The 16747-nt window shown below is 35.2% G+C and overlaps 1 protein-coding gene across 1 annotated transcript in view; it reads left to right on the forward strand.

The window, feature by feature from the left end:
* GRIK1 (glutamate ionotropic receptor kainate type subunit 1) overlaps positions 1 to 16747 on the forward strand; it is an 847144-nt gene that overhangs the window by 613451 nt on the left and 216946 nt on the right. Inside the window, exon 9 of the mRNA XM_053705180.1 lies at positions 1494 to 1601. Within this exon, the coding sequence (XP_053561155.1) occupies positions 1494 to 1601 (108 nt within the window). The remainder of the gene's footprint in view (positions 1 to 1493; positions 1602 to 16747) is intronic.

Raw genomic sequence — 16747 nt, forward strand, 5'->3', positions numbered from 1 at the left:
TGTCTCCAGCAAGTGAAATGCATACTCGATCAGGGTGAGATCAGGTGATTGATTTAGCCATTGCAGAATATTCCACTTCTTTACCTTAAAAAACTCTTGGGTTGCTTTTGCAGAATGTTTTGGGTCATTGTCTATCTGTAAAGTGAAGCGCCTCTCAATCAACTTCGCTGAATCTGAACAAGCAATATATCCCTATACACTTGAGAATTCATCTGACTGCTTCTGTCTTCTGTCACATTATCAATAAACACTAGTGACCTAGTGCCATTGTAAGCCATGCATGCCCATGCCATCACACTGCCTCCACCGTGTTTTACATATGAGGTGGTATGCTTTGGATCATGAGCCGTTCAAAGCCTTCTACATACTTTTTTCTTCCCATCATGCTGGTACAGATTGGTCAAAGTTTCATCTGTCCAAAGAATAGTGTTCCAGACCTGGGCTGGCTTTTAAAGAAATATTTTTGGCAAAGTCAAATCTGGCCTTTTTATTCTTGAGGCTTATGAATGGTTTGCACCTTGTAGTGAACCATCTTTATTTGCCCTCAGGAAGTCTTCTCTTTATAGTAGACTTGGATAATGATATGCCTACCTCCTGGAGAGTGTCCTTCACTTAGCTGAATGTTGTGAACAGGTTTTTCTTTACCATGGAAAGGATCCTATTATCATTCATCACTGTTGTCTTCTGTGAATGTCCAGGCGTCCCTTTTTTCAGAATGTACCAAACTGTTTTACCTGCTTAATTGATGATGAAATAATGAAGGAATAGCCCACACCGTTCCATGAAACAGCTTTTGAGTTAATTGTCCAATTACTTTTGGTCCCTTGAAAAAGAGGGGGCTACAAATTAAAGAGCTGTAATTCCTAAACCCTTCCTCCAATTTGGATGTGACAGACTGCACTTTAAGCCCGTATTTTTTTTTTTTTTTTTTAAATGAAGGTAATTAACTGCGCCGGGATTAGTAAACAGGCTCACTATGGAAGGACCTCCTAACAACGGTCCTGACTAGTTGGGTGAGAAAAGTGAACAGAATAGGAGCGCCAAGGGCTGAAGTTACTATCAGGACTAAAGGGACTGTACAACACAGTGAAATTGCTAAGGGCCACTGAACTAAGTGTGATAGTAGTGGCCTATCAAATGAAAATAAAAATAAAAAAACTTCAAACAACATTTATTAAAAATAAAATCTACTACATGCATATTGAGAATATAATTATCATTATTCCCTCTCTTCTCAAGAACACTAATTTCTTATAAATCTCTTGCAATTAGTTAGTTGAACAATAACTCTGGCAAGTATTTATATTACATATTACTAACAGATTAAAATGTACTATTAATTATAAAAGGTGAAAATTGAAATTAATATTTTATTAGTAATGCAAATATATAAGTATTGTTTTGTTGGGATGTTTAAATACATAAAATTAATGCAGTGTTTATTTTTAGAAATGCTCATGTTAAATTTTTTTTTGTTATCTACTTCTCCTTAGGCACGATGGGATGGCTTGACAGGTCGGATCACCTTCAATAAAACAGATGGTTTGAGAAGAGATTTTGATTTGGATATCATTAGTCTCAAGGAAGATGGCATGGAAAAGGTATCAATGTCTTTTTCACAAATCATTGTATTCAGGGATTTTTTTAAATATAGGTTTATATTTCAGGACATGAATATTCAAAAAATGTTTATATATATATATATATTCTTGTAAATGCCCAAACTTCTCTTTTTATACCAATGCAGAATGTCATGGGAGTTAAATAGTAAATCGCTTGACCCGCAGGGTCATTAACTAATCAAAAGTACCATTGCCTTAATACAGGTTTGTCATACAACATTGAAGATGCTACATAATTATCAAAATCAAGGTAGCATATGATGGAAGAGTCTGGGTACCCTGTGTAACAAAATATATATTTAGTAAATCAAACCCTTAAACTAAAGAAAGGTTATGACAGCCCTAGTGCAATAACATAAATTAACTCAAATATAGTGAATTAAAAAATGCATTTTATTTAAAATAATAATTGCACTGATAAAAGCTTGTAACTAGAAAAGTATCTCCGTTGAGATCAATCAACAAACTCCAATTCTGGACACAGAATCACCAGCCGGTGGATCCTCTAAAAACCATTATCACTTTAGAATATATATTTAGGCTACTATTGCTAAATATTGTTTGCTACCAATCTGCATCCATTTATGGTGAAAAAATACATTCAATTCAAAACATCATATTCCTTTATTTTATAACATTACGATAAATAATTCTTCAAAAAAATTTAAGGTAGAATTTTAATATAACATAGTTCTATAGTATGATGGTGTTTCTTGTTATCCCTCTGAAAGTGTAAAATATTAATTCAGAAATGGCTGTTATGCTATTATGTTGTTTTTTTTCTGTATTCTGTGTATAAAAAAGTCAATAAGAAAAAAAATCTTAATGTTTCTATATGAAATATGACCTCTTTTTAATCCCTTGTCTCACAGAAGGTTTTTCTAATTTTAAGTCATTCCAGTCATGTAGAAATCTTGCAGAAACCCACTTATCACAGGCTTTTCAAATGTATTTGTGTAGTTACTCTTATAGGACAGTAATAAATGGGACAGTAATCTAACATTAAATTTAATTCAGGTGAGCACTATCTTTTCTGTGACATTGTCATCTCATTAATCTCTTCCCTACACTCCTTATTATAAATGACTATAGCAGCAAGCTTTGGATTCTAATTCCTTTCAGATCTTCATTCTGACTTGGAAGACTGGCAGTCTTTCTATTACCAATCTTGCTTCTGCAGATCTCAGCTTTTGCATGTATGGAACTCATCATCTAGTAGCATTTTTCTGCCTCTGAATTTTTTTTATGTCAAATAATACTCACAACAACCCGGAATTTGTCTTAGCCGTTTACAGAGCTGAATGTTTTTCATTGATTTTTATTTTTCTGCTGACACTTTGAACCATCACCTTGTCACCAACTACATCTTTACTTGCAATCTTAGAGGGACACTGAGCAGTAAAATGGGTTTCCCATTACTGTGTTACAATTGTTTGTTTTACAAGCTGCAGAATTTTAAATATAGTGGTAATTTCCATGTAGAACTTTGTATTATAAATAGCTGGTTTTAATCACTGAACCACCACTGTTCATAAGAACGTGCCCATTAAGCGCCAGATTATAAGTGGTGCGTTAACAGTTACGCACAAGCAAAAAGATGTTTATCGCGTGTGTTTGTGCGCGTCGGGTTAACCTCTCATATTACATGTTGAAAGTAAATTAGATCGCTTGAGCGCAATCGTGATTAACTGTTTTGCGAAACACAAAAGTTGCACAAAACACATCATAAATACATTACAAAGTACAGTTACACTCATAATACCATCTAGAAACATTATTAACACCTTAACGACCAACATCGTACAGGGTACGTCATACAAAAACTGGTCGTTAACGACCAACGACGTAACCTGTATGTCGTGAGGGGTTTCAAGCAGTGGAAGCGATCCTGATCGCTTCCAGCCACTTTCAAGGTATTGCTGTGATGCCTCAATATTGAGACATCACTGCAATACCTTTTTTAACACACCGATGCAGAGAGAGTAACTCTGTTGCCCTCTCTGCATAGGCCAGCGATGGTGCGATCGTTGGTGGGTGGGAGCTGTTGCAGGGAGGCTGGTGGGCGGCCAACTCTGGTCTAAACATGTCAGAGGGGGCGGGATCATGCGCAGGGATGCTGGAAGCGCGCATGAATGCGGGGGCGGGAGCGTGCATGGGGGCGGGAGTGGGTGGGAGCCCTACACTATGGAACAAAGTGTAAAGGAAAGGAGGGAGAGAGGACGGGGGGCAATTTTATCTAAGGTATCTAGGAGGGGGTGGAGGGTTGGTTATTGAGGCAGGGAAGCTACAGTACCGAAAAATAAATACAAAATAAATAAAATATATAAAAAAAGCTAATTGTATGCAAACTGGGTACTGGCAGACAGCTGCCAGTACCCAAGATGGCAGACAATAAGGTAGAGGGGGAGGGTTAGAGAGCTGTTTGGGGGGATCAGGGAGGTTGGGGGCTAAGGGGGGATCCTACACAGCAGAATATGTATTATTTTATTTAAAAAAAAGCCTTTTATTTTTAATACTGGTCAGACTTTCTGCCAGTACTTAAGATGGTGGGTGGGGGAGGGAAGAGAGCTGTTTGAGAGGGGTCAGGGGTGGGATGTGTCAAGTGGGAGGCTTATCTCTATACTAAAGCTAAAATTAACCCTACAAGCTACCTAATTAACCCCTTCACTGCTGGGCATAATACAAGTGTGGTATTCAGCAGCATTTAGTGGCCTTCTAATTACCAAACGGCAATGTCAAAGCAATATATGTCTGCTATTTCTGAACAAAGGGGATCCCAGAGAAGTATTTACAACCATTTGTGCCAAAATTGCACAAGCTGTTTGTAAATAATTTCAGTGAGAAACCTAAAGTTTGTGAAAAAGTGAACATTTTTTTTATTTGATCGCATTTGGCGGTGAAATGGATTTCATGAAATATACCAAAAATGGACCTAGATCAATACTTTGGGTTGTCTACTAAAATATATATATATATATATATATATATATATATATATATATATATATATATATATATATATACATGTCAAGGGATATTCAGTGATTCCTGACAGATATCAGTGTTCTAATGTAACTATCGTTAATTTTGAAAAAAAATGGTTTGGAAATAGCAAAGTGCTACTTGTATTTATTGCCCTATAACTTGCAAAAAAGCAAAGAACATGTAAACATTGGGTATTTCGAAACTCAGGACAAAATTTAGAAACTATTTAGCATGGTTGTTTTTTGGTGGTTGTAGATGTGTAACAGATTTTGGAGGTCAAAGTTAGAAAAAGTGTTTTTTTTTCGGGTTTTTTTCATCATATTTTATCATTTAAATTATAAAAAATTATAAGATATGATGAAAATAATGGTATCTTTAGAAAGTCCATTTAATGGCGAGAAAAACGGTATATAATATGTGTGGGTACAGTAAATGAGTAAGAGACAATTACAACTAAACACAAACACCGCAGAAATATAAAAATAGCCCTGGTCCTTAAGGTTAAGAAAATTGAAAAATGGTCTGGTCCTTAAGGGGTTAAAAAAAATATTGCACAAAAAAAGTTATAAGGGTTCAAAGGGTCTCAGGTGTTAAAAAGAAAAGGATTGCAAAAGGCATTAACGTTGAGATACATACATACATACATGTGTAAAGATGGATATGTATGTTTATATATATACTGTGTATATATATATATATATATATATATATATATATGTGTGTGTGCGTACGTATAGACACATAAATACATAGGTACAGATATAAAGATGTATATATCATAGCAATAAGGGGCACAGCAATCTTTTTTTTTTTTTTTGCAAATAAGTTTGCACTTTAGTAAAAATATTCAATATTATTGCCAAAGATTCCCCTGCTAAGCAGTCTTTTAAATAAATAGACTAATAATCCAAGACTGCTTCAGAACCTATTAGAAAGAAGCATCCCCAATATTCAGTTTAAATTGTAAATTATTAACTAGGTTATTCCTAGTCTTCTTTGTGGAAAATATTACAAATAGCAATGAACATACAACAAGATATACTCTCACGACAACAAAAAAGAATTCAAGAATTAAATAAATTATTTAATACAACTGATAATGAAAACATACAAATCACAGAAGATGAGCTTAACAATTTACATGCAAAATACATCAAAGGCTGAAAAAATATGTAGAACAGGGAATAATTCCCAGAAGTTTACGAATCAAGGTTTTCCCAGCCTTTACTCTTAATAATGAGGAATTAGTAAAAAAAAATAAAAAAATTGACAGAATGCTCTCTAAAATTGATTCAAGTATTAATTCAACATGATACTTTAGAATGAAATAAGTTAGATATTTAGATCAAAGAACAAAATTAACTTGAAAAAAAATTGAAGATAAGTTTAACTGCACAAAAATTATTAACAATATCAAAAAGAATTGGACGGATTAGAAAATGAATTGATACAAACTAAATAATCTCAACCTCCGAGAGATATAGGTGATCGCAAGCATCAACAAGTATATAAGTGGAGATACTATATATCCACTAGACGTAGATACAATAGACATCTGATAAGAGAATATAGCAGTGGCTAAATGGCGTCCCTTGCATTCACTATTGGCTGATTTGATTCTTCAAATTCAAATCAGCCAATAGGATTTCAGTAGCTCTCATCCTATTGGCTGTTTTGAACAGCCAATAGAATTTCAGAAGCTCTCATCCTATTGGCTGATATTGAATTTGTAGAATCAAATCAGCCAATAGGAATGCATGGGACGCCATTTTGAAACGGCTACCTTGCATTCAACTTCAGTGTTCGTCAGCGACCGTATGAAGAGGACGCTTTGCACAGGATGGCATCGGCTTCCAGGATGGCTCCGCTCTGCAGGGATGAAGATAGAAGATGCCCGAAGGATGGATGAAGACCTCACCACCTGGATGAAGACCTTGCCGCCTGCATGGAGATGGATGTCCGGACTTCAGAAACCATGAGTAGATCTTCTGGGGTTAGTGTTAGGTTATTTTTAAAAAAAATTTGGTGTTTTTTTTTTTTTTTAAATTAGGGTTTGGGCTTTGAAAAAGAGCTAAATGCCCTTTTAAGGGCAATGCAAAAGAGCTAAATGCCCTAAGGGCAATGGGTAGATTAGGGGTTTTTTAGAGTTAGTTTTTTTTATTTTAGGGGGTTGGTTGGGTGGTGGGTTTTACTGTTAGGGGGACTTTGTATTTTTTTACAGGTAAAATAGCTGATTTCTTTAGGGCAATGCCCTACAAAAGGCCATTTTAAGGGCTATTGGTAGTTTATTGTAGGCTAGGGGGTGTTTTTATTTTGGGGAGCTTTTTTATTTTTATAGGGCTATTAGATTAGTTATAATTGTTTTATTTTTGATAATTTCTTTTTTTTTTTTAAATATTTTTATTGAGATCAAAAATAGTATACAGCCAAAAGCAAATTTTACACATAAACTAAAAGGTGATTACATAGACCCGATATATTGCATCCAAACATATCACCGAGTGAGAAATAACCACATATACATTAAACACCATGCACATGTGTGGACATTTGTTAAAAAGCATCCTTAGGTTCAATAAGGATCTCAAATAATGAAACAAATAAATCTAGAACTTGAAATAAGAAACTTGAAGTGAAAAAATTTACCCATATATTCAAAACATCAATTTGGTCTCTAGGATCTAGTTCATCCTGATTGGTCAAGGGTATTATGGGGAAAGGGAAGGATGAGGAAAAGGGGGAAGGAGTCATCTCATGGGAGGTTCTAGGAAGGGCTAGGGAAAGAAGAAGGGGTAAAGAAAGGGGAAATGAGAAAGGAAGAGTAAAAAGAGCAGTCAGATTATGAGGGGGAAGAGAGAAAAAAAAAAGGGGGAGGGATAGAATATATTAAGGTTATGGTACTCATAGTACCTCTGGCCCCAATTGTCTAGACTAAGGAGTAGTGTTATAAGAACGTATCTGGTTCTACTGGATTTGAATCCAATCTTCCCATATTACCCAGTAGGCCTCCATCCGTTCCAAAGCGTTATATGCAAACTTTTCCATGTTAGCCAGGTATTGTATTACCTCGCAGATGTCCGTTATAGTGGGTGGAGTGATTTGTTTCCATGCCCTGGCAATACAGAGCATTGTGGCAGCTATTATATATATCACTAATTGTTTATTACATTTAGGTAAGATGTTGTCAAAAATATGGAAAAGAGCCTGGCTTGGAGTCAGCTCTATACTCACATTCATAGAATGCAGAAGTGCTTCAACATCTTTCTAAAGATCTTGGATTTTTGGGCAAAACCACCATACGTGCGAGTCAGAGCCTTCTCCTCCACACAGCCTCCAACACTGCAACGAGGTGCCAGCAAACATTTTGGACAATCTGGTGGGCACTCTATACCACCGTAACAGGAGTTTCATGTAACTTTCAAAAATTGTTATGCAGTGAGTCGTTTTTTTCGTCAAATTTATTGCTGTGCTCAACTCTGTGTCTGATATTTTTAAGGACAATTCCCTGCATCACAATTTGATTTGTCCCGGAAGGCCGACCGAGTGATCCTGTAGTATGGCTTTGTAATGGAATGTAAGAAGTTTATCTGTCCCCATCTCATTCAGCCATCTCTCTTCCCACTTAGAGTAGGGCCTTAGATCTTGGGCCCCAAATTTCCTGGAATGCAATAAGCTAAGTATTCTATAACATTCAAAATGAAACCATAATGGAGGACAATGAAGAGATGCAAGGATCCGAGGAACTGTCAATAACCTGTTATTAGAAAACAAGTGTTCTGCCATAGTGAAATTGTGTTGTATCCAAAATTCAACATGAATATTTGGGAGTCCCCATAATAGGCCCCTAATTTGGTGAATTGGCGAGGGGTGTGGGGCGATCTCGGTATGAGGCCTGAGCATATGCCACATCCTTATATTTTCCTGAACTATAGGGTTAATAGCGACATTAACTAGCTATTTGTAACTGTGAACCCACAGAATGCTAGGAAGATCTAGGCCTTCAGGTAGGTGTAGTTCCTCTAGTTTAAACCATCTCGGTCTCTCACTAGTGGGGCCCCAGGTCGTAATCTGCGACAATCTTGTTGCCTCATAGTAGAAAAATATGTTAGGGAAGGAAACTCCGCCTCTGAAAAATTCTCTCTGCAGGATTTTGTGACTAATCCGTGGGGTTTTCTGCATCCAGACATATCTGGAGAAGATCTGGTGGATTTGTTGTAGGATACCATGTGGGATATTTAGAGGAATACAGCGAAACAGATATAGTACCTTAGGGAGTAACGACATTTTCACAGTGGCTACGCGCCCCATCCAAGAGATCTCTCTAAAGTCCCATCTGTTTGTTAATGACTTTAACTCAGCGATCAGGACATCAAAATTTAATGATAACATTTTGTGATAATTTCATTTTTTAATTTTTTTTCTAAGCTTAGTGTTTTTTTATTTTTCGTGATTTTAGTGTTTATTATTTTCGGTAAACTTAGATTTTTTAACATTTTTTGTAGGATTTGTTTTTTTTGTTGTAATTTAGATTTTTTAATTTTTTTCGTAGTGTTAGGTTTTTTTAAATTTGTAATTTATTTATATTTTAATTAGAATAGTAAGTTTAGGTTAATTTATAGTTTAATATTAGGTTTATTTTTATTTCACAGGTAAGTTTTTATTTATTTAACCCTTTGAGTGCTAATGACGGCTTGGAGCCGTCACAGAGTTTCCCACTCTGGTGCTAATGACGGCTCAGAGCCGTCACTAGCACTCTCCCACCTTGAGGGAGATCTGGGGGTTCCCACCCGCTCCTATCCCGGCGATCGTGCCTGTAGAGTGACAGGCATCACTTGGCTTTCCGTTTTGCGTGGTGACATCACGCGCAATACCGTGATGACGTCACCGCGCAACTTTATTTATACTTAACAATGTTAAGTAATAGGAGCAGGGGGCATGCTGCTTAGAAGCCTGTATCTCAGGCATCTAAGCAGCTACAGACCCCCAAGACCCACCATTGGAAAGGTAATCGCCTAACCTTTCCAACAGTGCAAGTCCTGGGGGTCTGAAATTTTTTTTTAAAAAAAGTTTAAAAAAAAATGTTCAAAAAATAAAAAAATAAAAAAAACATTAAAAAATCTTAGCACCCAGGTGGGAAAGTGCTTAGCACTCAAAGGGTTAAAGAAAGTTATATTATAATTTTAAGTTAGGGGGGTGTTAGGTTTAGGGTTAATAGTTTAATTTAGTATTTTGCAATGTGTGGGGCTGGAGGTTTAGGGGTTAATAGGTTTATTTAGTGGCAGATAAGTGGGAGGCCAGAGGTTTAGGGGTTAATAACTTTATTTAGTGGCGGTGATGTCAGGGAGCAACGGATTAGGGGTTAATAGCTTTATTATAGTGGCAGTGATGTCGGGGTACGGGGAGTAGGGGTTAATAGCTTTATTATAGTTATTTATTATTTATATATAGTTTCGCACCCTGTTTAGTGAAAAACTCATAATCTTGGTGATAGTGTCTACTAGCAACATACACTCTTGCAGTGGAATGTCTTTATAGCATACCCTCAACAACAAGTCATAACGCAATTGACAACCAAAACAACCAAACCTCTAAGAGAAAGGAAAAGGGAAATGAGTCCCTTTACCAAGATCAGAATCAAGACTTAAGAATTATTAATCTTACTCATCATCAGAACATGGAAAAGTATTATCCAAAGGCTTAAACTTTTGTCTGACAAATTCATTAAATACATTTGAAATTACAAAAGATATATATTTATTTACACATAAATTACTTTTAAAGAATGGTCAGGCCAACAAAAATGACACAATGTGGAGTGAAGAAGAGTTAGCAGCATTGCAAGATCTAGAAGAACTTCTTGATGACAGCAGTTAAGATTTTCCACATAGTAACTGGAAAAGTCATATAAAACCTAAATCTATAGCTCCTTAATCCATATCCCCTCAAGTAGAGGTTTTCTATAAAATAGTCTGTGACCAAATAGAAAAATTACCTTTATACAAGAATACACATAACTTACAATATTTAGAAAAAAATTGCATTAAAAGAAATTCTATCTTGGACAGATACAATAGTAAAGCCATCTGATAAGGGCGGTAATATTGTATTATGGTCCAAAGAAAACTATGTAAAATAAGTTATGCGACAACTCACAAACACAGACTTTAAAAAAAAAAAACTATTATTAAATCCATATACAGACTATATAAAGCAATATAATAGACTTATAGCTGAATCATGGCAGAATAAAATAATCATAAAATGGAAAATAATTTTCTTATCCAAAATAATCCAAAGATGGCCACCATTTACTTTCTTCACAAAGTACAAAAAAAAATTAACAGAACCCACTGGGAGACCTATTGTATCAGGTAATGATAAACAGAGGCTGCAAGCAAATATGTGGGTCTAAATCTAAGAGAATATTTAACCTCAATACCTTCTTATATATGTGACACCATGGCCATGCAAATGTAGAGTCTCTTTACACCAGTATAAGGCACACAGATGGCAAATCAGCATTCAAATATTTCTTATCTACAAATGAATATAAAAATCAAGAACATAATAAGTTTATTATTACATTATTAAAGTATATATTAACACACAATGTATTTACATTCAAGGATCAGTTCTACTTGGAAGTACAATGCCCTGCCATGGGCACAGCTGTGGCCCTACCTACAAACTTGTTTCTAGAGCACTGGGAACAATTAAGGGTCTTCTCAGAAGGAATGGAGGAATTTACAAACTTTGTACCCTTATGGATAAGATATATTGATGATGCATCCTTCCTTTGGGAAGGCACATATGAACATTTACAAACATTTCTACAAAAATTAAAATAAACTAACATACCAGGCATATTTAAAACCAGTATGCTTCCTGTACTTAAAGATACTAAAGAATAAAGATGGTACAGTAAGTACTATGATGTGCAGAAAAGAAACAGCTATTAATATATTATTACATAACAGGAGTTCACATCTGAAAAGCAATTTAAAAGAAATACCTAACAGAGAATTTCTGAGACAAAGAATAAATTGCTTTAATATAGAGACCTTCCTAGAAAAAAGTAAGTAAACTGACTGAAAGATTAACACAAAGAGGGTATAGTAAAAGATGCATTAAACAAGCAAAATTCAAGGCAACTCATACATAAACTATTACTAACAAAAGGAAAAAAATAACTAAACAGGAAAAGGTTATCAGATTGATAACTCAATATAATCCACAAATACTAAAGTAGTCAGGCTATTAAATGGGAACTGGCACATCCTAAAAAATTATCCAATTTTGGAAGAAGTCATAGGGGACAAAGTAAACATAGGCTATAAAAGACCCTCAAATTTAAAAGATCAGCTTGTAACAAGCCATTATGTACATGTTCCAAGAAAAATAGTCCCATATCCAGGCATGTACCCTTGTGGTGCATGCTCCATATGCCCACAAGTACAAAAAATAACAACCAGCACTGATAAAAATGGCACACAACATAATCTCCAACAGCACTATAACTGTCAATCCACATATGTAATATATGCGTTATACTGTCCGTGTAAAAAGGTCTATGAAGGTATGACGATTAGGGAAGTAATAATTAGAATATTGGAACATATGAGCAATATCCAAAAGGCCGACAAAAATTCCAAAACTGAAAAAATTGTAACCAACATTGCAAAACATTTACATCAACAGCATCACAGCTCATCTAAACAGTCATTCAGAATATCTCTTTAGGAATAAGAGGTGGACACTTAAAGAAATCCCTTCTAAAGGCAGAGTGTAAATGGAAATATTTATTAGATATGTTACAACCTAAAGGGTTAAATGAACATAATAACTTCTATGTATACTTATAAAATGATAGCCATACGTTATTTTTAAATAAGACAAAATTCCCCCTAGGAATCTAGTAAAATATTATACTTTCGATAGTAAATGCAAATTATTCAAAAACAAGAGGATAAATACAGGAAGTCATATTACTCTATGAATAAATTAATAAGAACATAACCATGTCAATTTAGACATTAACTTTCTTATATCACACAAACAGTAATAATACTACTCATTTACACCAATGGCATCATTTTAATATCAATCACTAGTTCCACTTATTAAAAAGCACCAAACAACAACACTTTGTTTGTCACAGTACAGGTAGCCCTCAGTTTACGCCGGGGTTAGGTTCCAGAAGGAATGGTTGTAAATCGAAACCGTTGTAAATTGAAACCCAGTTTATAATGTAAGTCAATGGGAAGTGAGGGAGATAGGTTCCAGGCCTCTCTCAAAATTGTCATAAGTAACACCTAATACATTATTTTTAAAGCTTTGAAATGAAGACTTTAAATGATAGACAGCATTATAAACCTAATAAAATAATCACACAACACAAAATATATAATTAAACTAAGTTAAATGAACAAAAACAATTGCTAAACAGCATTACAAACCTAATAAAATAATCAAACAACACAGACTTCACTTGCATTTTTCTGCAAACAGTTCTTTCTATGCATTCCAATCTGGACTGAGTTATAGACAGGAAGATCTTGTTCCTTTGAAATCTGCTCGATAGCTCAGGTCTGGTTAAATTGATTAATTTCAGCTTGATTGGCTTTGCTGCAACACAAGCGGACAGCTCCACCTACTGGCTATTTTAATAAATGCACTGCTTCTCAATGCTTTTCAATAGCAGTCACATGACTGGAAAAAAAGGTTGTTATTCTGAAACGGTGTAAATTGAACCGTTGTAAAACGAGGGCCACCTGTATATCTCACAATTTAATTGATATTCATTTTGTCACATAAACTCATTCACATTGTTTCATAATATAACAAAGCACTTGGCACTATAGGAATATAATACATCCTTAAGACTACAATTTTCACACTATTTTAATTGGATCTTTAATAAACACGCTCACTCTTTCAGATTTAATATAATATACATATCACTTTAACTCCACATTTATAACTTTTATAACAAAGGCAAGTATCATAATAAATATGCACGATCACAGGATATGTAATTAATATAATAATTCTTAGTATGAAACAAGCACACTGTATCACAGTACTCTGCAGAGCAAGTGCAGCTGCAAATGTGTTCTGAATCAACAAAATACAAGAAAAAAATGTAATAAAATAATGATAGGAAGTATCAATGTCATATTAATGAGCCAACATAAAAATACAGTATTGAGAAGCATAAGAACAGCCAAAAAGTCAAGTATGACTAATTTTATTAAACTAAGCAGTATTTGAGTAGTCAAACTAAGAAATTTTGCAGTGGCATAATCTTATAACATATGAATTCTGAGAAATATAATAGTTAAGAGAGATAGCAAGAAGTAACTCACCACAGAGTAGAAAATATATACTGCAGAAGGGAGTTCAACTCAATATCTCATAATAAATGATAAAACTATTATAACTATTCATATCATAAATGCAATTTATCACAATAATATCACACATAATATATTTTACTTTATTGCCAAGTATAATAATTATGATATACATATTTTAATATCAATAATTAGCTTTACACAGACAACAGCATAATCAGTCTTTAAGAAACAGTTTATAAGGAGGGAATTATATCAAATACAAAGATTCCGCTACAGAAACACAACATACTGACGGTCTCATAATATTGGAACCAATACATTAACAATCACATCCGAGCAGCATAGGTAAACATCATCTACCTATTAAAAACAACCAGGAATTGCTGCCCAAGCCTTCATTGGCCCATTCAGGTAAGACATCAAGGATGTGCTGAATGGAGGGTAATAATTGACAAACAACCATTCCGCAAGCTCCCTCATCCAAAGAGATCCAATCTCAATAAGCTTGCTATTTTACATTCTATTACTTGAAAAAATGTGCTAATATACTAACTATTAATACCCTAGAAATTAATAAATAATAATCCAAAGTAAAGTTTCCCTCAGAATGCTGGGAAAAGGCTGTCTGCACAGGGAAGTATATGCACGGGCAAGGGGGAGCTGTCAGCATGGCCAGTAAGTGTAAAAAGTACCACTATGATTGGCTGCAGTATGGCAGGCTTTCAAACCTTCCTGATATGCTGCCAACAGACAGGCCTTAAAGTAAATGTAAAGTTTCATGAATGAGTGTCCGTTTTTTTAAAAATACTATTAAAAACAGGAGCACTTTCATTCATGAAACTTTACATTGCAGCCAAGAGGGATATGGATGCACCTCCCTGACGAGGCTCACACTAGGCCGAAACGTATGTCTGGGGTTTTGCTCTTTCTTTCAGAGATAGATTGCCTGGTATTTTGGGGCTGGACTGTACTGTTAAGTCAGAATCAGACTGATATTCTATTGGAAAGTTCTTCTCTGTGAAAGGCACATGTTGAGCACAAAGAGGCTGCTTCTTGGATGGTAACTAGCCATAGAACAAGCTATTATGCTTTTGTGTGTTTCCAGGTTGAGCGCTTCTTTCTTTTTATTTATACCCTGGGAACTTCTATGTTCAGTCTACAGAACTCCTGTCCCTCCCACTTTCTGAAACTGGCAGTTTAAGTTTACAATGGAGAAAATACAAAGTGCAATGTAATTTGTGAAAATACACATAAATATAGAAAGTATGATCCTAATTTGTTAATGTAACACAGAAACTTTAAAAACATAGTCAGAATTTGTAAAATCACTAAATCTAAATGTATTAAAATATTTTTTTCGTCTTATTTTTTCCTGCGTGGTAGCTCAACAAATATGGCATGGCTCTGTATCCGCCAATCGGAATTAAAGGTGAAAAAATCCTATTGGCTGTTCCAATCAGCCAATAGAGTGCAAGCTCAATCCTATTGGCTGATCGGATCAGCCAATAGGATTGAATCTCAATCCTATTGGCTGATTGCATCAGCCAATAGGATTTTTTCGCCTTTAATTCCGATTGGCTGATAGAATTCTATCAGCCAATCGGAATTAAAGGGACGCCTTCTTGGATGACGTCATTTAAAGGAACCTTCATTCATCGTTAGTCGTCGGAAGAAGAGGATGCTTCGCGCCGGATGTCTTGAAGATGGAGCCACTCTGCGCCGGATGAAGATAGAAGATGCCGTCTGGATGAAGACTTCTGCCCATCTGGAGGACCACTTCTGCCGGCTTGGATGAAGACTTCTCCCGGCTTCATTGAGGACTTCTTGCTGCTTGGATGAAGACTTCTCCCGGCTTCGTTGAGGATGGATGACTGGTCTTCAAAACTGTAAGGGGATCTTCGGGGGTTAGTGTTAGGATTTTTTAAGGGTTTTTTGGGTGGGTTTTATTTTTAGATTAGGGCTTTTGGGCTGAAAAAGGGCTATTGTTAGTTTAGTTTAGGCTAGGGCATCTAAACTTATATTGTTGCATTTCAAATAAAGGTACCAAGAGAAAGGAAATAATTTGATAATAGGAGTAAATAAGAAAGTTGCTTAAAATTGCATGCTCTATCTGAAATCATGATAGAAAAAAATTGGGTTCAGTGTCCCTTTAATTGTAGTGTAAGGTTAGGTGTTAGTGTAAGACAGGTAAGGTTTTATTTTACAGGTAAATTTGTATTTATTTTAACTAGGTAGTTATTAAATAGTTAATAACTATTTAGTAACTATTCTACCTAGTTAAAATAAATACAAACTTGCCTGTAAAATAAAAATAAACCCTAAGCGAGCTACAATGTAACTATTAGTTATATTGTAGCTAGCTTAGGGTTTATTTTATAGGTAAGTATTTAGTTTTTAGGAATTCTTTAGTTAATGATAGTAGGTTTTATTTAGATTTATTTTAATTATATTAAAGATAGGGGGTGTTAGGGTTAGGGTTAGACTTAGGTTTAGGGGTTAATAGATTTGGTATAGTGGCGGTGACGTTGGGGACGGAAGATTAGGGGTTAATAAATGTAGGTAGCTGGTGGCAATGTTAGGGACGGCAGATTAGGGGTTAATAATATTTAACTAGTGTTTGCGAGGCGGGAGTGTGGTGGTTTAGGGGTTAATATGTTTATTATAGTGGCGGCGATGCCCGTAGTGGCAGATTAGGGGTTAATAAATATAATCTAGGTGTCTGCGATGTTGGGGGCGGCAGATTAGGGGTTAATAAATGTAAGATTAGGGGTGTTTAGGCTCGGG

Source organism: Bombina bombina, chromosome 3 (assembly GCF_027579735.1).
Source record: "Bombina bombina isolate aBomBom1 chromosome 3, aBomBom1.pri, whole genome shotgun sequence".
In the NCBI taxonomy this organism is placed as follows: Eukaryota; Metazoa; Chordata; class Amphibia; order Anura; family Bombinatoridae; genus Bombina; species Bombina bombina.